This window comes from Coregonus clupeaformis, chromosome 19, assembly GCF_020615455.1.
Source record: "Coregonus clupeaformis isolate EN_2021a chromosome 19, ASM2061545v1, whole genome shotgun sequence".
NCBI lineage: Eukaryota > Metazoa > Chordata > Actinopteri > Salmoniformes > Salmonidae > Coregonus > Coregonus clupeaformis.
In genome coordinates this window covers 57,084,979-57,109,452 of record NC_059210.1, presented here as the reverse complement: position 1 = coordinate 57,109,452, position 24,474 = coordinate 57,084,979, and the positions used below count along the sequence as shown (strand labels likewise).

Sequence of the window (24,474 nt, the reverse complement as noted above, 5' to 3'; positions counted from 1 at the left end):
AGGAAAAATAAATAATGTATGCATTCACTAACTGTACGTTGCTCTGGATAAGAGCGTCTACTAAAATGTAAACTCTAAACAAGTTTCAATTAAAATACATAATGGATATTTACACTGTTTAATGGCTGGTCATTGTGATAATAGAATATTCAAATGAATTAAACAATGCACCACATAATGAAATACCGTTTTCTGTATCTATATTATTACAAGATAACTGAGAATATTTAAGGCACTGTCTGGATGTTACTTTATTGCTAGGGAGCCTAAGGGATACATTTCATTCTCCATTCCATGTCTAGCTTAAAAGACAAACAATATTTTGTAATCTGTCCACTTTTTATTATTATTATTATTATTTGTTGATTTTTATTTTTTACAAATGAGGGCTGGATTAAAAGATTCATCCTAATGAATCCAACAAGTCTGTTGTGGCAGTTTAAAACAAACTACAACATGTGCTTTTACAACCATCATGGCATACAATAAAAAAGGTAGCTACTTCTCATGTTTTTTACAAAAGTGACAAAGATAGTATCTGTTATCAAATAAATCATATTTCTAAAATCACATAATTATGGACAGTGAGAAATGTACAGTTCTATATAAATATTAGCTCTCGACTTTTACCAAAAAAAAGGGTCATTTTACTCTCCCAATTCTACATATTACCCAAGCACCACTTCTGTTGTGGTTGGAGTCTAACAAATACTCTTTAAAAATGCATTTGTTCTATAGGTTGTGTGTAAAATATTGACACTTATGCCATTTCCAGTTGTATCCAGTATACTGCATTACACATGTGGTAGATGTACTGAGTTAAGCCTAACAGAGAACAACAATATAAACCGACCCCTGTAATTTTGCTATATTTCTAATGAGCAAAATGCTCATCTCCTGTGTCTCTGTGGCACCCTGTTTTTTCACAGTTGAATCCAACCCCCTGCAGTGCACCAGAGAAGCTTCCCTATTCAGAGAGAATACACTGCTTTCTCACCCTTCTTTGTAACTGGTATCCCATCATGCAAGGTTCTCACTCTAATCACCATTCCATTTCCCATAATTCATCAATATTACAATTTAAACTTTTCTTACAATATGTTAAATTTCCCAAAGAAAATCACAAAATCCTTTAACTTTTCAAGGATAATGTAAATCAATAGCAATTTACATCAAATCATTTTCAATGACTTTCAAGGCTTTTCGTGGACCGTGGTAACCCCTGTATAAAGTAGCCGGCTGTCCACAGACATGAATTCTGTTAACACTTCCACACACACACGCTTCAGGACATGACCTTTGACCCACAGCTGTGACACATAACTGTTCCATCTAAGATCCAGAGCAGATAGATCTGCAGCCTGTGAGGCTCAACGCGCCCATAACCTCAGAACTCCACTGACAGCAGGGTGGTTTGAAAGGCTGGACCAAGGGCACATTTTCAACGGATCCCAACATTTAGAATGAATGTAATGTAGAGTGACACAAAGTCCATATTTCCATCAGAAAGACAATGATGTCTGCTCTTCACATCACTGACAATGAGGCCTGCTCTTCACACCACTGGGACTCTGGGGTCTCCTGCCGGGCAGCCAGACCGGTTCATCAGGACTCGGGGTGGCATGTCTTGGGTGTGGGGAGTGCTTCCTGAGCTGGTGACCCCTGACATGTGTCTAGAGGTCAAGGATCAAAAGGTGTCCTTCAACTGCCTCCAGGGGTAGGACATGAGCTAACTGGTTAAGGTGTTAAAGAATCATGGCCTCCTGGAAAGCCTCTATCCACCTGAGAGAAAATAGAGAAACACAACATGAACTTTATTGAATGGGCACCTGGGAAACAAACAAACTCATCAATAAACGTTATATTCATAAAATAACTATATGAATGCTTTCCTCCTCCCACGCTCCAGAGTTATCTGTTATAGCATGGTCCCCTCCTGACTGATTAATACTTTATTGATCCCTAAACCAAAGGGAATTTCCATTACCTCTGTGCAGTGGGGATGTCGTCAGCCTTGAAGATATAAAAAAGGGTGTTTTTGTGGTACAGTTTAAACTGCAGCTTCTGGAAAGGGCCACACTTCTCCTCCCGCAGGAAGAAGCCCAGCAGAGGCTGGCTCTCTAGAGCGGCTACGTCCTGGAGAGAGGGAGAGAGAGACATGTCACACACACACACACACACACACACACATACCGGCACAAAGCACTAATGTATGTTTGTGACTAGAGTGGCGTAGATGTGTTACCTCGCTGGCGGCGTAGGTGTACAGGACTTTGTTCTTGACGACGAACCATAGCCTCTTCCATTGCTTCTTGTTGCCCTTTGACCTCTGTAGGTAGCCACTCATGGAGGAGTTCTCTGTGTTTGCAGACACCTCTTTGAGAGCAGCTGGGATCTTCTTCTGTTTCCTGGAGAAAGAGAATCCCCCGGATCTGCCAGTAGGAGACAGCGCCCCAGAAGCAACACGGTCACCTAGGAAACACACAAACACACAGCACTTACAACCTCTGACATACATAGTGAATTTACAATAACAAAAAACATAGGGTTTAAATCATTACTTACCTTCTTTAATATTTTAAATAGCTAAAATACTTTAATATTTAATATGTATTCATGTAAAAGACGCATACTGTTCTCCTGCAGCTTGACGAAGCAGTGGTCACACACACGAGCCGGCTGGTTTTTCAAGTACTCCAGATAGAACTTATTGGACGAGCATGTCTGACACACCACCTGCAATACACACACAGTGAGTGAGAAAACCCCTACACACACACACACGCACACACACACATACATACATACACTATGGAGTACAGTGGTGAGCCATTGTAAATTAGGGCCATGTCCTTTCCTTACCTTCCCGCAGGCTCGGCAGTGGTGGCGTCTCCAGGTGAGGGTGAACTCACAGGTACAGACCATACACATGGTGGCCCTCAGGTCTGGGATCCAGATAGGGGCCTTAGAACCCAGCGGGGCCCCACTGTCACATACACCATCAGCCTACACAGAGAGAGACCATTACAGCCATTACAAATGGACTGTAGCAAAACTATACTGACTATGGTAAAGAGTGGGAGTGTAACCATATTCAGTCAGTCTAATGAGCTACTTTGGAACTACACATGCTACAAGCACGGTACACGCTCACTCACACAAACACACGCACACGCACACTGCCTCACCTCCTCTTGACTCCGGCTGGAGATGAAGGTGATCTTCTTCCTGGTGTGGTCGTCTATCGCTGTGGCGATGGCTGCCAGCCACTCATCTCTCTCTGTGGCCGAGCTGCCAGGCAGAAACAATAACAGAAACTTCCGTAACATTCCCCAGGTTAACTCATCAGAATGTCCGTAATGTTAGGTAGCACCTCCAGGTGTTCAAGTGTATCAGTGAGCAGGTACTCACCTGGCAGACAGGATGAAGGAACGCTCCACACTCTCAATGTTCAGTTCATTCTGATACGCCTCCTGACTGGGCTTACTCACCTGAACACAATAGACAAATGTTTTAGATGTGACTTTAGAAGAGTATTGTCCAGGGTCAATGTGTGTGTTCAACCCTGCCTGTACTCACCTTCATGCCTGCCAGAGAGAGCATGCTGTTGAGTTTATACTGACCAGATTGAACTGGAGTGGTGTACAGAAGAGTGTCATTAAACTAGGGAGAGAGAGACAGATACACACACCACATCAACATACAGACACTTAGGGGGCAATGTTCTAGTCTACAGACTATGTTCGAAGTGAACTATTACACACTTGACTCTAAATCAACTACAGAACTGTAACAGTAATGGGTCAGGTATCACACTGAGACCTCCACTACCCCAGGGGCCTCAGTCAGTACTCACCAGGAAGAACATCCGTGGCTGCATGACCTTCCTGGACAGCTTCATCAGAGTACCCTCCTTAAGGAACACCTGGAGACAAGAAGTGATCATGACAGATGAGATCACAGGTGTGTATGTGTGTGTGTGTGTGTGTGTGTGCCATAGTGCTGGTCACTCACCCTGCCCGGCTGAACAATCTCATGCTGTCCGTTCAGACTGTACTGAATGTGCATCAGCTTCTGAAAGTTATCCTGAAAGATAGCGATAGATAGACCAAGGTCAGAGATCATTTCATGGGATGCCTTTGGCCAAATTCTCATGTGGATGGACATGGTGTGATGTCTCACCCCTTGTTTCATGATGTCGTTGGCATGGTTGGCCACCTCCTTCACTATACCCAGAGCAGCTGTAAGGTCAAAAGAGCCAACACTATGATTAACATGCTGTGAGAGTGTCTGTGAGAGAGAATGGCATCACACCAGACATTGTCACACACAGCCTAATCAACATTGTTCCACTCACCCTGTGTGTCTTTGTAGTCAGACGAGTCCTCAGGAAGGTTCTTCAGATAATCTGTAGAAGAGCAGGAAGTTACATCAGTCCCAGATCACACTAAATCATGCTATATACAGTATGTTTTACATAACCAGTATATACATGTAGAGAACTGTCTGCTGTTACACTCTGTGTCCACTAGGGGGCAGAGTGCTGCCGGTGCACTAAATAGTGCGTCGGAAGTAGAGGTGCTGAGGGTGCAGCAGCACCCCCTGAAAAATCATAATAATACAATTAAAAATATATATATAAATACAAATTGAAAAAACTATTTTTTCACAAAAGTAGTGCACTGGGCCTTTGCTAGTATTAGCGGACCGATATTGACCTCTGCAGCACAGGCAAAACATTTTTTAAGCATCTCTGCTTTGGCAGAAAAGGGTAGTTGTATAATTAAGAACAGTATCTTGTAGTATTCAATCGTTGGAATTGTAAGAGTTGTTGCCCCGTCCCTTTCTCTGCGATTGTCATTCTAATGGAATCCAGAAATAACAAAACCCTGTCTTCAAACATTTACATCAAAAGGTGCAAAGTTATGGGCAAAACATCCACATCAAATTAAATATTTGTATTGATCAAATAACATGGAAAACAACCACTTTTAGTGTAGTAATAATTTACAATCCTTACAAACCACTTAATGTGTGGTCCTCTGTAGCTCAATTGGTAGAGCATGGCGCTTGTAACGCCAGGGTAGTGGGTTCGATCCCCGGGACCACCCATACGTAAAAATGTATGCACACGTGACTGTAAGTCGCTTTGGTTAAAAGCGTCTGCTAAATGGCATATTATTTAAATGTACATTACTGTATTTTACATAGGCTGTTCATCTAGGTTTGTACCTGTAGACTTTCTATCACCATGAAAAAAAAAAACAATGCACAATACCGGAATTGAGTACATTGAAACATCAAGTGGTTTGTGATGATGTGATGTGATAATGTGGCTCAGTTGGTCGAGCATGGCGCTTGCAATGCTAGGATTGTGGGTTGAATTGAAAATATATGCACTCACTACCGTAAGTTGCTCTGGATAAGAGCATCTACTAAAATGTAAAAGGAATGAATAGACCATTTCAGTTCACATAGAAATAAGTTGCATTTGCAAAGTATTTCAAGAAACTGGATAACATACAGTACCAGTCAAAAGTTCATTCAAGGGTTTTTCTTTATTTTTACTATTTACATTGTAGAATAATAGTAAAGACATCAAAACTATGAAATAACACATATGGAATCTTGTAGTAACCAAAAACGTGTTAAACAAATCAAAATAGGTTTTATATTTGAGATTCTTCAAAGTAGCCACCCTTTGCCTTGATGACAGCTTTGCACACGCTTGACATTCTCTCAACCAGCTTCATGAGGTAGTCACCTGGAATGAATTTCAATTAACAGGTGTGCCTTGTTAAAAGTTAATTTGTGGAATTTCTTTCCTTCTTAATGCGTTTGAGGCAATCAGTTGTGTTGTGACAAGGTAGGGTTGGTATGCAGAAGATAGCCCTATTTGGTAAAAGACCAAGTCCATATTATGGCAAGAACAACTCAAATAAGCAAAGAGAAATGACAGTCCATCATTAGTTTAAGACATGAAGGTCAGTCAATACGGAAAATTTCAAGAACTTTAAAGTTTCTTCAAGTGCAGTCACAAAAACCATCAAGCGCTATGATGAAACTGGCTCTCATGAGGACCACCACAGGAAAGGAAGACCCAGAGTTACCTCTGCTGCAGAGGATAAGTTCATTAGAGTTAACTGCACCTCAGATTGCAGCCCAAATAAATGCTGTTCAGAGGAGACTGCGTGAATCAGGCCTTCATGGTTGAATTGCTGCAATGAAACCACTACTAAAGGACACTAATAAGAAGAAGAGACTTGCTTGGGCCAAGAAACACGAGCAATGGACATTGGACCGGTGGAAATCTGTCCTTTGGTCTGATGAGTCCAAATTTGAGATATGTGGTTCCAACCGCAATATCTTTGTGAGACACAGAGTAGGTGAACGGACGATCTCCGCATGTGTGGTTCCCACCATGAAGCATGGAGGAGGAGATGTGATGGTGCTTTGCTGGTGACACTGTCTGTGATTTATTTAGAATTCAAGGCACACTTAACCAGCATGGCTACCACAGCATTCTGCAGCAATACGCCATCCCATCTGGTTTGCGCTTAGTGGGCCCATCATTTGTTTTTCAACAGGACAATGACCCAACACACCTTCAGGCTGTGTAAGGGCAATTTGACCAAGAAGGAGTGATGGGAGTGCTGCATCAGATGACCTGGCCTACACAATCACCCGACCTCAATCCAATTGAGATGGTTTGGGATAAGTTGGACCGCAGAGTGAAGGAAAAGCAGCCAACAAGTGCTCAGCATATGTGGGAACTCCTTCAAGAATGTTGGAAAAGCATTCCAGGTGAAGCTGGTTGAGAGAATGCCAAGAGAGTGCAAAGCTGTCATCAAGGCAAAGGGTAGCTACTTTGAAGAATCTCAAATATAAAATATATTTTGATTTGTTTAACACTTTTTTGGTTAGTACATGATTCCATATGTGTTATTTCATAGTTTTGATGTCTTCACTATTATTCTACAATGTAGAAAATAGTAAAAATAAAGAAACTTTTGACTGGTAGTGTATGTCAATAAAACGTCCTCCAAAGGACCCTTCTATGGATTACATTTCGTGAAAAATAAATAAGTAATCATGGTCTTATTTTGTTCTAGTTTTCGTGAGGGATCCTCCTTTATGGAGAGCTGCCTGTAAAGCTTCTCTGCAACCTCAGAGGATTTGCAGTAGCCAGGCTCTTTCCTCACTTTTAATCAGCAACTGATTTAGGATATAATCCAGGTGTGTGCACTTTCTGGGAAATCAATGGCATTAGCCTAATCATCTGATCTATTAAGTAGGCCTACTAGAACAAAAACAAAGTAAGACATTAAGACTTCTGCCCTCAATGACTTGTGCACCCATATATTAGCGAATCAGTGGATTAACTGTATATTAAGAGAACTCTTGGCAATGGCATAGATGATCATTTACTGTATGTAACGTTATCATATATTATCATATTAACTGTTTTGTACAGATAATTATCAGACTCAAGTTACAAATGCTGGTAAACACTCAAATACATTTCTTTTTTTTTAAATCACAAAAGCAGTGCACTGGGCCTTTACTAATTATAGACTCTTCAGAACAGCATTTTTTTCTTCCTGCATTTCCAGCAATCCCCCCCATGTGCGTGTATGTGTATGTGTATGTGTATGTGTGTGTACCTGTGAGCAGTAGCTGATACTGGGGGATTCTCTGTACAGGTTTCAGCAGGTAGTGCTTCAGTGCCAGGCTGGCACATCGAGGACTCATCTGGGACAGAGTACAGGAGAATTGTCACACATATTTGCATACAGTATTAACAGTATACATACACAAATCTAGCTCCACGTCCTTGGACGCTAATGTAGTCTCCAGACTATGGCTTGTTACATCTAAACACCCACACGCACTCTACCACTCTATCATCAACTGTGCAGAGAGGAACTTCCTCTGACACACACACAGCTGTTTACCTCAAACTCCCGGACCACAGCGGCGAAGCCAGGGTTTTTCCTACACTGTTCATCCAGCATAGCCACGTTGTTGTCAAACTGCCGGATGTAGGTGGAGTACATCTTCAGGTACGGCCCCTTCTGAACAAAGATGTCTGCCAGTCTCTGGTGGTCCCCCCTACACAGGAGAGAGAGGCAGAGGGTGGGAGATGGTCATTGATAGACCTCATATCTGTGGTCTGGTCTGAGTTCAGGTGTCCACAACCTGGCATGGTCAGTTGAAGTTTATATCTCTGGTGCTGGCCTGTGACTGATAATGATGACGTGCGTACCAGTGGGCCACTCTCTCCTCTAGCTCCCGGAGCAGGTCTCGGTTGAGCTGGTATAGTTGGGGCAGATAGTAGAGGATCTGGGTTAGAATACGCTCTTCAACCACCGGCTTGCCATTCTGACGCGTCGCCTTGGCAACTGCGTCCCGGAAATCCTGCAGGGAGGGAGTGGGTTAATGTTGACAGACGAATGAGGGGAACTGACACAGCGACAACAGGGTGGTGGGAGACTAATTTAACACACGCACAGCTGCAGGGCGGAGAGACGTTACACAGTACAGCACAGGAACACCTGGTTATCACCTCGTAAACATGCCTCCCACTGCTTCATACACACACACACACACACACAACTGAGTCAGCACTCTCACACTGCCCAGTGAGCCAACACACACATCCAGGTGGAAGGAAGTGGTGAGACAACCAGAGCAGGGTCCCAATGTCCTGCTTAACACTCTCACACAACCACAGCCCCACACCCACAATGATACACGCACAGCTGCAGCGTGTGAAGGACCGAAACATGTATCCCTAGAAAACATGTCAAAAGTCAAGTCAAAATATAATGCAAGACATTATTGTAGACAACCTATCAAATCAGAACCATCCTATAGGTTATAGGGGAGGACTTCAGTGTGAAACCAAAATAAACACTTTTTGCATAGCAACAGGCACACACTAACACACACACATACACAGGATTAGCCGAAGCATTTCTAAGTCTGGGGGTCCTCTACTCTCTCACTGCAGGAAGCAGCTGTTCTGTGGTCAGGGGCAGCCATGGAGACTGGAGAATGTGATTTGACCTCTTTCTTTAAGTCTCCCTCTCCACACTCTACTGTGTCTCTCTCACCCACTCTCTCATCTCTCTCCCTCTCTCTCATGCCCAGCCCCATATTCAAAATGAATCCCATAGTGGGTCTTGCTTAAGGCAGACAGACAGGGGGACATTTGACCCTGAGTGTGTGTGTACCTGGGATTCCCCTTACGGACAGTCTGAAAGCGACTACCAAGAGGAAATCTAATGTCGACCCTGCAGCCGTCTCAGGCAAATTTAATGTGAGTTTAGAGAGATTTTAGAGGCTGTGCGAGACAAATAAAGGCTGGATTACATCATTTTTCCTTTCAATAAAAAAAACGTTGAAAACAAACACACAGTCTACCTTCCGCTGCAAAATCAAATCCTCTTTACGAGCCCAGGACAGCTTGGCCTGGCTGGCACAGTTGACCTCCTCAGCCTGACACAGCCCAGTATACCAGACCAGCACAGTAATCACCACAACACCACCACTGTGAGTTAACAAGCCTAGACTCATCAGAGCTCCCACACACACCTGTCACCTCCCCCTGAGACCAACATCAAAGCGCCCAGCTCTGTCGTCACGGTTACCTGCTTCACTTTTCACCCCAACAGGCAGAGAGCAGGGACGGTATTCCTCCCACCAAGCAGGAGTAGCGAGCTAGCACAGCCAGTAGTTAAATATAATGAAACAACTCTAGCCTATGTTTCCACTCCATAAAAATCCATCACTTGAAAGTTGAAACTAGCAATACAAGCTTGACTCCTTAGCTTCCTTTATGATTTAGAAAATTAGAGTCTCAAATTAGAGTCTCAGTGTTTGCCACTGATCCTGCTAAGTGTAATACCTCCCAGGAACAACAACAACAACAACAACAACAACAACAACAACAACAAAAGCAGTGCTATCAGAGACAACGCCACTGCTGAATACTGCTGCCTCAGGGGGAGAAAGGCAACACAGCTCAGCTAGTCGAAGGCTTGCTGCGCAACACCATAGAACACACAGATAACACACAGATATGGTCCTCATCAAAAGCTCAGAGGCTTAACTGATACTTACTATGTGAAGAAGCTTCAGGACGTCCACAAACCTGGAGGGAGAGGAGACGGGTGGAAAACATCGTTATATGACAAAACAAGACACCCACCGCTAAGAAAAAGAACGACTCTGTGGAATATTCTCATGATAAAGTCATTGATTGGGTGTGTGTGTGTGTCTCGGGTACTCACACTTTCTCGGAGCTCATGATCTCCTGGGCGATGTGCACCACCTTTTTCCTCTTCACCTCATCCTCCTGCTGGAACGACAGACAGACAGTCAGTCAGATAGAGAAAAACAGAGCATTCAGTCAATGTCATGAAAAAAGCTAGCTAGCCATATTCTAAACTGTGCAGACATACTTCCACGTACCAGGTCACTGCAGCCCACCATCTCAACTGTTTTGCTACAGTATGCATAGGCACAATAATCTGGCCATTTGCTGTTTCTAAACAGACACTCAACAGAGATGATGTCTGAAAGCAGAGCTGCCGTTTCACACGTCTCTTTCCCTCTCTACTCTCTATCCACTCCAGCTATCTTCTCTGCCCTCGGCACTCTCCCTCCCTCGCTCTCTCTCACTCTTTCACACTGATAGTGAGTGGTCTGGAATGGAAATGAGGCGGTCTCATTTCGGTGTCTTAATTTGGACAGTGGCCTTGCCCTTGCGTGACTGAAGGGGCCTCCTGCTCCTAATTGTGTGTGTGTGTGTGTGTGTGTGCTCATGCTTTTGTTTGTTACAGACACAGGCTTTTAGAGTATCATGCACAGCGTCAGACAGGACAAAGCCATCAGCCATTTTCAGAGTTATTTCTGCGCCCTAAACCCTCTTTGTCTGACACCCTAACCCCCCTGACACAGAATGACAGCTCCATCATCACAAGCAGGCACAGTGTGATATCCCCCGCCTGCCCTTCTTTCCTCCATAGAGCCCTGTGCCAGACCTGTTTTACACACAGGGCCCAGCACCCATTTTGGCTCCGTGACGCCAGTCCAATAGTGTCGTTATCACTCATGTTACGCCTGCCAATTTCCTTCCTGTTATACCACCTACAGTGAGGGAAAAAAGTATTTGATCCCCTGCTGATTTTGTACGTTTGCCCACTGACAAAGAAATGATCCGTCTATAATTTTAATGGTAGGTTTATTTGAACAGTGAGAGACAGAATAACAACAACAAAATCCAGAAAAACGCATGTCAAAAATGTTATAAATTGATTTGCATTTTAATGAGGGAAAGAAGGATTTGACCCCTCTGCAAAACATGACTTAGTACTTGGTGGCAAAACCCTTGTTGGCAATCACAGAGGTCAGACTTTTCTTGTAGTTGGCCACCAGGTTTGCACACATCTCAGGAGGGATTTTGTCCCACTCCTCTTTGCAGATCTTCTCCAAGTCATTAAGGTTTCGAGCCTGACGTTTGGCAACTGGAACCTTCAGCTCCCTCCACAGATTTTCTATGGGATTAAGGTCTGGAGACTGGCTAGGCCACTCCAGGACCTTAATGTGCTTCTTCTTGAGCCACTCCTTTGTTGCCTTGGCCGTGTGTTTTGGGTCATTGTCATGCTGGAATACCCATCCACAACCCATTTTCAATGCCCTGGCTGAGGGAAGGAGGTTCTCACCCAAGATATGACGGTACATGGCCCCGTCCATCGTCCCTTTTGATGCGGTGAAGTTGTCCTGTCCCCTTAGCAGAAAAACACCCTGTCACGCTCGTCGGGAACAGAGGAGGACCAAGGCGCAGCGTTGAATGCGAACATATTTATTTATAGAATGATCACACGATCAAAAACAACAAAACGATGACGTGACAGTCAATGGTCAAACACAAACCAACACGAACAAGAAACCACCATGAATGAATGCCTAACAGCTACCTAAGTATGACTCCCAATCAGAGACAACGAGCTACAGCCGTCTCTGATTGGGAGCCACCCTGGCCAACATAGATGTACAACAACTAGAACCAACACACATGAAAACTCACACCCTGGCTCAACATACTAGAGTCCCCAGAGCCAGGGCGTGACAGTACCCCCCCCTAAAGGCGCGGACTCCGACCGCGCCAACCAAATACCACCGGGGAGGGACCGGGTGGACACTCCGCCTTGGCGGCGGATCCGGCTCCGGGCATGATCCCCACTCGCTCTCTAACCCCCCAAAGTACCCCTGGTCCGGTCTGGCCCTGCTGACCGGAGCTGGACTGCACACTGGTGGAGCGGATTGCTCTAGCTCCGGCGTGAAGCAGCTGACCCGTGCTGAACCAGGCACCAGTGGAACAGGCACGGGCTGTGCCGGACTGATGACGCACACCACTGGCTTGGTGTGGGGAGCAGGAACGGCCCGAGCCGGGCTGACGAAACGCACCCCTGACTTGGTGCGGGGAGCAGGAACGGGCCGAGCCGGGCTGACGGCGCACCACTGACTTGGTGCGGGAGCAGGAACGGGCCGAGCCGGGCTGACGGGAGCGCACCACTGACTTGGTGCGGGGAGCAGGAACGGGCCGAGCCGGGCTGACGGGCGCACCACTGACTTGGTGCGGGGAGCAGGAACGGGCCGAGCCGGGCTGACGAAGCGCACCACTGACTTGGTGCGGGGAGCAGGAACGGGCCGAGCCGGGCTGACGAAGCGCACCATTGGCCTGGTGCGGGGAGCAGGAACAGGCCGGACCGTACTGGGGACACACACCACTGGTCCCTACGCAGGGATCTGGAATGGGCCGGACCGGACTGGTAACACACCCCAGTACCTCTCGCCGTGCCTCTACACCTTCCATCCCCTCTTCGACCAGTGGCCCCCGTAACCTGGCGGCCTCCTCTGCCAACCCGCTGGGCCGCTCTGCCGCGGTCTCCTGCTGGCCCGTCGTCCACGGCGTTAGCCCCCCCCTAAAAAATTTCTGGGCGTCTCTCCTACCCGTGGACCAGGTCTCCATGTCCCTCGCCAGCCTTTCGCCCTTCTGCCTCCATGTCAAGCCCTTCTCTTCCTCACCCGGCTTGACCCAGTCGAGGAGGCGAAGGAGATCTGCTAGAGATCTCCCTGGCGATGGCTCCTGGACATGCTGCTTGGTCCAGTCTTGGTGGTTTCTTCTGTCACGCTCGTCGGGAACAGAGGAGGACCAAGGCGCAGCGTTGAATGCGAACATATTTATTTATAGAATGATCACACGATCAAAAACAACAAAACGATGACGTGACAGTCAATGGTCAAACACAAACCAACACGAACAAGAAACCACCATGAATGAATGCCTAACGGCTACCTAAGTATGACTCCCAATCAGAGACAACGAGCTACAGCCGTCTCTGATTGGGAGCCACCCTGGCCAACATAGATGTACAACAACTAGAACCAACACACATGAAAACTCACACCCTGGCTCAACATACTAGAGTCCCCAGAGCCAGGGCGTGACACACCCCCAAAGCATAATGTTTCCATCTCCATGTTTGACAGTGGGGATGGTGTTCTTGGGGTCATAGGCAGCATTCCTCCTCCTCCAAACACGGCGAGTTGAGTTGATACCAAAGAGCTCCATTTTGGTCTCATCTGACCACAACACTTTCACTTAGTTCTCCTCTGAATCATTCAGATGTTCATTGGCAAACTTCAGACGGGCCTGTATATGTGCTTTCTTGAGCAGGGGGACCTTGCGGGCGCTGCAGGATTTCAGTCCTTCACGGCGTAGTGTGTTACCAATTGTCTTCTTGGTGACTATGGTCCCAGCTGCCTTGAGATCATTGACAAGATCCTCCCGTGTAGTTCTGGGCTGATTCCTCACCGTTCTCATGATCATTGCAACTCCACGAGGTGAGATCTTGCATGGAGCCCCAGGCCGAGGGAGATTGACAGTTATTTTGTGTTTCTTCCATTTGCGAATAATCGCACCAACTGTCACCTTCTCACCAAGCTGCTTGGCAATGGTCTTGTAGCCCATTCCAGCCTTGTGTAGGTCTACAATCTTGTCCCTGACATCCTTGGAGAGCTCTTTCGTCTTGGCCATGGTGGAGAGTTTGGAATCTGATTGATTGATTGCTTCTGTGGACAGGTGTCTTTTATACAGGTAACAAGCTGAGATTAGGAGCACTCCCTTTAAGAATGTGCTCCAAATCTCAGCTCGTTACCTGTATAAAAGAAACCTGGGAGCCAGAAATCTTTCTGATTGAGATGGGGTCAAATACTTATTTCCCTCATAAAATGCAAATCAATTTATAACATTTTTGACATGCGTTTTTCTAGATTTTTTGGTTGTTATTCTGTCTCTCACTGTTCAAATAAACCTACCATTAAAATTATAGACTGATCATTTCTTTGTCAGTGGGCAAACGTACAAAATCAGCAGGGGATCAAATACTTTTTTCCCTCACTGTATCATCACTGTCGTTACTCTGGCTCAGTAACATCACCTCTGTTATCACTCACGCCTCACTGCATGGCTGGAGGACCTACCAGAGCAAACAGATCCAAAGAGCTCTACCATAAGCTTATTGACAAGGCCGCCACATCCACTGTGTATCGGGGTGTGTGTGTGTGTGTGTGTGTGTGTGTGTACGAGTGGGTCCTCCTGAGCCAGTGTTGCAGATTGTGTCACCATCACCAGTTAATAACAACCACATAAGGATGTGTGTGTGTGTGTGTGTGTGTATGAAAGCCAGCTACCTGTTTGTCTTCTTCTGACAGCTCCAGGTGATCCTTGCTGGAGGTGGAGCTGTTGTCATCCTCATCAGAGCTGTGTACTTCCTCCTCAGAGTGAGCATCGTCCAATCCATGCCAGCCCCTGCAGGCAAAACAGAAAGTCCCGGTCACCACATTATCCTCATGGTTATCAGCCAGAGTGTCTGTGCACTTACACATACAGTATATCCATGCAAGCATACCACGTACACACACTTCTGAATGGACTTTTGAATGTTTTATGGGAACAGTAATTGGGTTCCCTATAGCCATGGGACTAGGATGATCACAAGCCTGAAGCACGGATGTCAATACTCTGTCCACAGCTGTACTCAGGTAAACATAGTTGCCATGGAGACTCCACAGCCAGCCTGTCTGCTGGCAGCAGTGCACCAGTCAGCTGATACAGGTCTGTCTGCTGAGTGGCACAAGTAGCAACGTGTTTGTGTCACTAATGTTTTCATCTTGGCTTCACAGCCTATCCCAGGAGATGTTATCACAGCTGGATTTTGAACCAAACAAACCCAAAGTCCTGTCTACTTTCTAATCTGGAGGACTCATAAGATACTGTCACTCTCTATATTTTGACTACTTTGTCTGTCCCCTTCCTCTCTCTCAGCTATCCCTCTTTCCCTCTCTTTCAGCTATCCGTCTTTCCCTCTCTTTCAGCTATCTCTCTTTCCCTCTCTCTCAGCTATCCCTCTTTCCCTCTCTCTCAGCTATGCCTCTTTCCCTCTCTCTCAGCTATCCCTCTTTTCCTCTCTCTCAGCTATCCCTCTTTCCTTCTCTCTCAGCTATCCCTCTTTCCCTCTCTCTCAGCTATCCCTCTTTCCCTCTCTCCTTCTCTCCCCTTCTTCCCTCTATACCCTGTTTCTCCTCCCTACCCCCCATATTTTCCCTTTCACTCTCTCTTTCCTCTTTTCTCCCATTCATTCACTCTCTCTTTCTCTTCCTCTCTCACTCCATAGACAGGCCTTCCTGCACACTGGGTCAGGCACAGAGCGCCTCTTGTTTACTGCCTGAGGCTAGTTACATAAACTAAACAGGCTCAGATGCTTGGGAAACACTACAGATTCACGACACACATACACACTCTTTCAAAAAACCACAACGGCACACACATACACACATGCATGCAAGCACACACACACAAGCACGCACAAACGCAAGCATCTTTCAAACGATGAAACACACATAAACACGGGCAAAAATCACACAGTGATAGATAAACACTAATATTATCCAACTGGAGTACCAGATCTGGACAGCTTGATATATGTGTAACTGACTGTTGCATACTGCTCTTTACTGCTGAACTCTGAGTCTAATATTTCCCTTCACCTGCCCTTCCTTATACCTGTCCTGTAATCTGACTCTGACCTGCCTTTACCTCATGGCCCCGGAGTGCCTTAGCAAAATACTGGTCTGAGCATGCATGTGCACTGCACACACACAAAAGCCTTTTGATATATGATGTAAACACACACACAAGAACACTTGAATGAGAATGTGATTACAGTGAGTTGGAAAGCCTGACTCTTGTTAGCAAGGACCGTGTCCAGTCCATTCACTCATCCACTGAACTGTTTCCATACACACAAATATTTTCGTGTCCAATACAGAAGCAAAATATTAAATTACGTTGAGTCATTCTAAAAGGGTTCACTGAGAATGAGAGAGAGATAAAAACAGAAAGAGAGATGGGAGAGAGCGATGGCAGAGAGAGAACGGGAGAGAGAGGGAACGGGAGATAAAGGGAGAGATATGGGAGAGGGACAGGAAGAGATGGGAAAGCGAGAGCAAGAGAGTGGGAGGGAGAAGGAGAGAGAGAGAGGCTGGTGGTTGGTGGAGGTTTATTTTCCCTGTTCAGAGTGCAGTGTGGCGTTTCTGTGATTTTCAGACATTTCCTGCCCTGGCCACTGAAAATAACCCACAGGAAAACAGCCCAACCTGCTGCACATCAATGCTCTATTCACAGCCTGGAGGGCTAACACTGAAGCTAACTCTCACACTCGTACAAGCACAGCCTGCTAATGCTAACTCTCACACTCGTACAAGCACGGCATGCTAATGCTAACTCTCACACTCGTACAAGCACAGCCTGCTAATGCTAACTTTCACACAAACCCAGCGTGTTGGTCTACGTTGTAAGTACTGTGTAATAATGGGTATGGTACACACACTGTAGTTACATAGTTTTTTGCAATAAAGTGGGACTAAGACTGCAAAGTGAAAACTAACTCTCACACAAGCACAACCTGGGCTAAAAACACTGGCCTAAATACTAAAATACTTTCTGTCTCACTGTGACACAGTACACACACACACACAAACACACTCGCATGCACAAACACACACATACTGTACCTCTCATAGTCAATGGAATGGGGTCGCTTATAGTCGCTGCAGCTCTCGTAGGGATCCTGCACCTCATAGACATCTGAGTCACTGTGTCTGTGTTGGCTTGGGTCCAGACTGTGTGTGAGTGGCCAGCCCAGCCGTGCGCTGAGGAAAGGCAGGTTCATGTACTCCGGTATTTCCTCATACAGAGGAACGTTCTCATACTCCACCAACCCCTCTCCATCCCCACCAGACACCCCCGCGCTGCCGTTGGACTGGTCCACCGTCCTCTCCCCACCCTCCGGCTCCACGCTGGTACAATGCAGAGACTGGCCACTTCTGGCCAGTAACCGTGGCAACATCCTGACAGACAGCCGCAGCTCCAGAAGCTTCCGGAAGGAGAGGCTCCTCTTGGTGCCGTCGGCGCGGGCCAGCAGGTCAGCTGAGGAGAAGGACTGGGCCCTCTGTTTCCCCCCCAGCAGAGCTGCTTTCCCCTGGGGGGCCCCTCCGCTGCTGTGTCTGGAGGTGCTCTGCCTGCTGAAGAAGGACCTGGGGAAGCGCCAGGCTGGTTTCTCCTGTGGGGTGGCAGGCAGCTCCCTCATGGGGGTGTTGGCGTGGTGCGGAGGGGGTGGAGGGGGGGTGGTGGATGGGGGGGCGCCCGCTGGCAGGCTGTGTCTCTGGGGCTTCCTGGGTGGGGCCCTGGGTGACCCGCCCTCTTCCGCCGAGCTGGCCTTCATTGTCATGCCGACGGGGGGCGGGCGGCAGCTCAGCTTGATCTGTTTGGGCAGGCTCCGGGTGATGGGGTAGCGCTCAAAGTCTCCGTACCCGTCCTCAACTTCTTCCTCCCCTCCTCCTCCTCTTCTCTCTGAGGTCAGTGCGTTAAGCTCAGGCTGAGAGAGCAGGTCCAGAGAGTGGGAGGTGTTTCGGTTGAGGGAGGGGGAGGGGGGACAGTGGATGGCTCTGTGGGGGCGGGGGGAGAGGGACTTCTGCCTCGGTGGAGGCACAGGGTGCGGCTCCTCTTGAACTTCAGGGTCCTGGGAGGGTGAGGGACTGTCATACACTCCCTGGATGTGTTCTTCCTTCTCTGAGGTGAGACATCTCCCCCCACTCCCCTCAGTCTCCCCCACCTCTCCCTCCTGTGTGCGGTTCTTTGTCTCCCCCTCCTGGGTGCTGGCCTCCAGGCCGTCCTGCCTTACCAGGGCTGGCTTACGGGGCTTGCGTGGCAGCGGCACGGGCAGGGGCTTACTGGGGGCAGCAGGGACCGAGAGGTCAGTGGGTAGCCTGGGTATTCTGGAACACTGTGTACTGCTGTCTGTGTGGGAGGGGGTGCTATCAGGCTTACTGTCCACCTGGGAGGGGGTGAGGATGGGGGGTAAAATCTGTGGGGGGGTGCGGGTGGGTGGGACAGTCTGAGGGGGGGTGTGGGTGGGGGGGACTGTCTGTGGGGGGGTGCGAATGGGGGAGACTTCCAGTGGGAGGATGAGGGGAGTGGGAATTGTGTCGCTCTCATTGCTGTCTATATTACAGCTGTCAGTGTATATCTGTTCTGCATTAGGAGCTTTAGTCTCAGTCTCAGTCTGTGTAAGTGTCTCTGCCACCTCAAGAACATTACACGACTGGTCCCCTGAACCAGTCTGATACTCCTGACCACCCTGACCTTTCTGGTTCCTCTGTCTCTCCTCTTTGTTCCCCTGCAGCTTGTCCTCATCCCTGTTTCCCTCTCCATCCCTCTTCCCCTCCTGTCTCTGGGGTTTGTCCTTGAACCTGAGATGGAGGCTGTTGGTCACTCCTCCGCTCTTCTCACTGTCTCCATTCTCTGTTTTACCCGGCCGATTGGCTACCAGCGTTCCAGTGCTTTCCATGGCATTCCCGTTAGGCCAGGAGCCAAGCATATCGCTACCGACCTCTGTAACGTTCCCATTCCCTAGTCGTTTGCATTGGGAGCAGTCCTGGAGTCCGCAGGAGCACGTAGGAATGATGTAGTCCAAGTCACGCAGGATGGGCTGCGACAGGATCCCGTTTCTGGAGTTGAGGAAGGAGAGGCTGTCGTCCCCAGCCCCTCGGCACTCCTGGGAAGGAGTTTGGGGTACTCTGGGTCTGGGTCTGGGGGGTGGGGGAGAAGCCGGGGCTGCAGGGGCGGAGGGTTTGGAGAGGCATGGTTTGGGCGCCACAGCGGGTTTGGCTCTCTTTAGCGCGGCAGGGGAGGGTTGGGTAAGGAGGGGGGAGGGTTGGGAAGGCTGGGAGAGGAGAAGATCAGGTTTGGGGGCGATGGGAGGAGGCGAGAGCTTCACCGAGAGGGCGAGTTTGGGTTTGGGAGCCACTGGCGGCTTCTTCACACCTGTAGAGAATTAGAGGAGGAGGAAGAGAGGAGTAGACATTAGACAATGCTGGGGAGGGGGGCTGCTGAAAACACACACATCATAGGAGGCAAAGAAAGAAGTGACCCTTTAACCTTTATGGCTGCTTAAAGGCACAAACAGGAGGCAAAAAGCAAAACAGAGCGCATTCCACTGCCCTGCTGTAATGCATGCACTACCCTGGATCTCCCTTGAACCCCCCCACCACCTCATCGACACATACCAACCAGCCAGCAGCAGCACACAGACAGCTGGTGGGGTAAGAGAGGGCAGGTCAAGGGTCAGAGGATCAACCCTTAGAGGTCAATGGGATTTTTAGCTCACTAAGGAAGGTTGGGCGCAAGTGGTCAGAAAGTGAAGGAATGAAAGAACCAAATGATTCCTGTACTCATATATCCAATCATGAGCCTGACTAAAACAGTCAACTGTAATGGTTCACTGTGTTCAGTCTGTAGAGAAAAGCTGAAAAAAAACATTTAAAAAACGAACTATAACCTTAGCGACATCACATCTCCCTCATATAAAACATTTTGATGGCAGTGTAATGCAATTACTGTATGAATGTGTCTCTAAGCGGGCACCACACATGCCCGTGACAGGCTGAAGCTGCACTAAATGGATACCTGGATTATGAATACAGACCCCTGCATTGAATATGAGACACTCGGTCCTGCATTGAAGGTCCTTCAATATCAGGTGAAGAATGACAACCCTCATGATGTTATGAAACACTACACCACCACACCTCTCCTCCTAAGGTGTTAGGAATCGTCAGTGGTAGACAAATCTTATATACAGTAAATGATCATCTATGCCATTGCCAAGAGTTCTCTTAATATACAGTTAATCCACTGATTCGCTAATATATGGGTGCACAAGTCATTGAGGGCAGAAGTCTTAATGTCTTGCTTTGTTTTTGTTCTAGTAGGCCTACTTAATAGATCAGATGATTAGGCTAATGCCATTGATTTCCCAGAAAGTGCACACACCTGGATTATATCCTAAATCAGTTGCTGATTAAAAGTGAGGAAAGAGCCTGGCTACTGCAAATCCTTTGAGGTTGCAGAGAAGCTTTACAGGCAGCTCTCCATAAAGGAGGATCCCTCATGAAAACTAGAACAAAATAAGACCATGATTACTTATTTCTTTTTCACAAAATGTAATCCATAGAAGGGTCCTTTGGAGGACGTTTTATTGACATACACTACCAGTCAAAGGTTTGGACACACCTACTCATTCAAGTTTTTTTTTTTTTTTTTTACATTGTAGAATAATAGTAAAGACATCAAAACTATGAAATAACACATATGGAATCATGTAGTAACTAAAAAAGTGTTAAACAAATCAAAATAGATTTTATATTTGAGATTCTTCAAATAGCCACCCTTTGCCTTGATGACAGCTTTGCACACTCTTGGCATTCTCTCAACCAGCTTCATGAGGTAGTCACCTGGAATGCATTTCAATTAACAGGTGTGCCTTCTTAAAAGTTAATTTGTGGAATTTCTTTCCTTCTTAATGCGTTTGAGCCAATCAGTTGTGTTGTGACAAGGTGGAGGGGGTATACAGAAGATAGACCTATTTGGTAAAAGACCAAGTCCATATTATGACAAGAACAGCTCAAATAAGCAAAGAGAAATGACAGTCCATCATTACTTTAAGACATGAAGGTCAGTCAATACGGAACATTTCAAGAACTTTTAAAGTTTCTTCAAATGCAGTCGCAAAAACCATCAAGCGCTATGATGAAACTGGCTCTCATGAGGACCGCCACATGAATGGAAGACCCAGAATTGATTAGAGTTACCAGCCTCAGAAATTGCAGCCCAAATAAATGCTTCACAGATTTCAAGTCACAGACACATCTCAACATCAACTGTTAAGAGGGGACTGTGTGAATCAGGCCTTCATGGTCGAATTGCTGCAAAGAAACCACTACTAAAGGACACCAATAAGAAGAAAAGACCTGCTTGGGCCAAGAAACACGAGCAATGGAAATTAGACAGGTGGAAATTAGTCCTTGGGTCTGGAGTCCAAATTGGAGATTTTTGGTTCCAAACGCTGTGTCTTTGTGAGATGCGGTGTGGGTGAACGGATGATCTCCGCATGTGTAGTTCCCACCATAAATCATGGAGGAGGAGGTGTTATGGTGTGGGGGTGCTTTGCTGGTGACACTGTCTGTGATTTATTTAGAATTCAAGGCACACTTAATCAGCATGGCTACCACAGCATTCTGCAGCGATACGCCATCCCATCTGGTTTGGCCTTAGCAGGACTATCATTTGTTTTTCAACAGGACAATGACCCAACACACCTCCAGGCTGTGTAAGGGCTATTTTACCAAGAAGGAGAGTGATGGAGTGCTGCATCAGATCACCTGGCCTCCACAATCGCCCGACCTCAACCCAATTGAGATGGTTTGGGATGAGTCGGATGGCAGAGTGAAGGAAAAGCAGCCAACAAGTGCTCAGCATATGTGGGAACTCCTTCAAGACTGTTGGAAAAGCATTCCAGGTGAAGCTGGTTGAGAGAATGCCAAGAGTGTGCAAAGCTGTCATCAAGGCAAAGGGTGGCTATTTGAAGAATAGTAGTAACTATTCTTCATGTAGTAACTTTTTTGGTTACTACATGATTCCATATGTGTTATTTCATAGTTTTGATGTCTTCACTATTATTCTACAATGTAAAAAATAGTAAAAATAAAGAAAAACCCTTGAATGAGTAGGTGTGTCCAAACTTTTGACTGGTACTGTATATTTGCCATTTGTATTTTAAAACATAATAGAGAAATAATTAATTGAAGTCATTTTGGCCTTACTCAGGTCTCCTTTAAGACTCCATAGTGTTTCATATGTAGGCGCTACAAAGCAAAAGTTGGTGTCATATGAAGCTTTACCGCTTGCTCTGTAATATGAGTAGTATTTTGATTACAATAATACATTTCTTACATACATTTATGAATATTGCAAAATATAAACATGAATATTGAAAATAAAAAATGTTTGATTTGGCACATTTTTCAATATATTGTTGAACATAATATTCTCTATGGCCACATCAAAGTTCCAGAGTGGGATCACTCATTTTTATATTTATGGCCCATGTTATACAGAGAAATTGGCAAAGTAGGCAATGTAACCAATTACAGCCCTCCCTTTACTTCTATCATTGTACATCCTGCAAATCACAGAGGGTAGCCATTTTGAGTCCATTTTCACATTCACTCTGTTGGCAACGCTTACAAATTGGATCATAACTATAAAAGTAGCAGAGGTCCCATTCTGGAACTTGTATATGAAGGTAGAGTATATTATGTTTAACAATATTTTGAAAAAATGTGCCAAATCAAAACGTTTCTATTTCCAATATTAATGTTTCTATTTTTCTATATTCATAAATGTATGTAAGAAATGTTTTATTGAAATCAAAATACTGAACATTATGGGGTCGTAAAGGACAAGGAGAAAAAAAGAAACAAATATTCCAACTTCAATTCATTATTTCTCAATTATGCTTTAAGATACAAATGTCAAATATATGTCAACAATCCTTCCTCCAAAGGACCCTTCTATGGATTACAATCATTGTATTTTTTGTTTTGTTATAGTTTCGTGAGGAATCACCCAAAAGTATTCTACCTTGGTCTTTGCCTACTAACATTTCTGTTTTTTCAGACCTTAGACCTTAGGTTCTGTGAATTGTGAGAGAACCATGGTGTTGACTGGAGTTCGTTGGCTTGTTTATTTTCGGTAGAGGAAATGTGTTTTCAGCTCCAATGGCCCCAACCCAAGTAGAATCCCGTGTCACCTCGCTGCATGCTTCCTCCTTGTCCTAGTCTGTTGCTGAGTATGACCTGAATAATTTCATGGCACTGACTTGTTTTGAAGTTGGCTGTATGTGTGTTGTGAAAGATGTGCGTCCTATATGTTATCCATAATGAGATGCCCAAAAGGATATGGCCTCGTTTTCTGCTCGACTGGGGCTGGATCAGGGCTCCTGACTGGCCGGGCGAGTGCGACACCACGAGAAGCGGAGTCACCGAGCGGATGTGCATGAAGCCTTAATGACTCTCTAGCTACTCATGGAAAAAATCTGTAAACATCAGTGCCAAATCCCCTTTGCCTCAACGGATTGAAAATTCGTCGGTTTAGTGGTTAACAAATGCTGCTTTAGGTTATATAACCATGTTTGAAAGTTTTTAAAAATCCATTGCGCATCTGACTGCATCAAAACAGGAGGACAGATGTTACACAAAGGAGCTGCATGTATCTGCCCTCTCATACACGCTCTCTATCTCTCTTCACATTTGGCTGATGCATCAGTTGTGTTGCATGTACTTTTGTTGGAGTATTCTAACCAGAATGACTGTTCTCCCTAAATCATGAGCGGGTGAAAACTGCTCATCTTTGCCACTACAACGCCTTCGGAGAGGTAACGTAATCATTATGAAAAACAGTAATTACAATGTAATAACCTGGAAAAAGCTGGGATATGTTGCTGCAAAAGTAACATAACTTTATTTTCTGGATTTGCTTGGTAACTGCAAACGCACTCAAATAAACTGCTTTGTCGACAAAATGCAACTACTTAGCCATCCAGGAAACAAACCTGTGCTCATGACTCCCGACTTGCTCCTTTCCTTACTCCATGAGTAAACTTGCTTTCAATGGGATGGCATGGAATTTCGTGAATTTTCTTTTTCAGGCGCCATTGTCAGTCAGTCTCAAAGAACACAAGGTAAACAACATAAAAATAAACAAAATGTCGCTTATATCACCGACTGAAACGTGAATAAACTGTTTCCTCTAGTCCCCCTTTTTCCAGTTTTCTGGAGTTTCGTGTTTCGTCCACGGCGGTGTTTCCTTCCCTTGCTCCCGGCTGAGGACGTTGCATTGCCCCGCTTGACCACTGGAGGATCCTGTCGCTACCGCTCGAACACCGTGGTTCGCGAGGAAGGGTTGGGCGATTTGGATTGTGGGAAGTGTCGTTTTGCCGAGGA

At 46.1% G+C, this 24,474-nt stretch overlaps 1 protein-coding gene across 1 annotated transcript; it reads right to left on the bottom strand.

Annotated features, from left to right (window-relative positions):
* Nucleotides 1–320: 320 nt before the first annotated feature.
* Nucleotides 321–24,376, bottom strand: LOC123481374 (FYVE, RhoGEF and PH domain-containing protein 6-like). The gene is made up of 20 exons (XM_045205110.1): nucleotides 24,084–24,376; nucleotides 17,146–19,456; nucleotides 14,764–14,881; nucleotides 10,296–10,363; nucleotides 10,126–10,156; nucleotides 8,267–8,418; nucleotides 7,956–8,112; nucleotides 7,665–7,752; nucleotides 4,358–4,408; nucleotides 4,183–4,241; nucleotides 4,015–4,086; nucleotides 3,857–3,925; nucleotides 3,580–3,663; nucleotides 3,412–3,491; nucleotides 3,189–3,291; nucleotides 2,863–3,006; nucleotides 2,634–2,736; nucleotides 2,246–2,472; nucleotides 1,988–2,136; nucleotides 321–1,782 (listed from the first exon to the last, which is right to left on the bottom strand). Exons 1-20 carry the CDS (start codon nucleotides 24,091–24,093, stop codon nucleotides 1,746–1,748), a joined length of 4,113 nt encoding a protein of 1,370 aa, XP_045061045.1. The 5' UTR covers nucleotides 24,094–24,376; the 3' UTR covers nucleotides 321–1,745.
* Nucleotides 24,377–24,474: the final 98 nt, after the last annotated feature.

Bases quoted from the DNA above. Each gene is read 5' to 3' on its own strand.
- LOC123481374 (XM_045205110.1), bottom strand. The intron at 10,364-14,763 runs GTAGCTGGCTTT...CTGTCGTTCCAG, and splicing joins TGTCAGAAGAAGACAAACAG to CAGGAGGATGAGGTGAAGAG. The intron at 8,419-10,125 runs GTAAGTATCAGT...CCCTCCCTGCAG, and splicing joins TCCTGAAGCTTCTTCACATA to GATTTCCGGGACGCAGTTGC.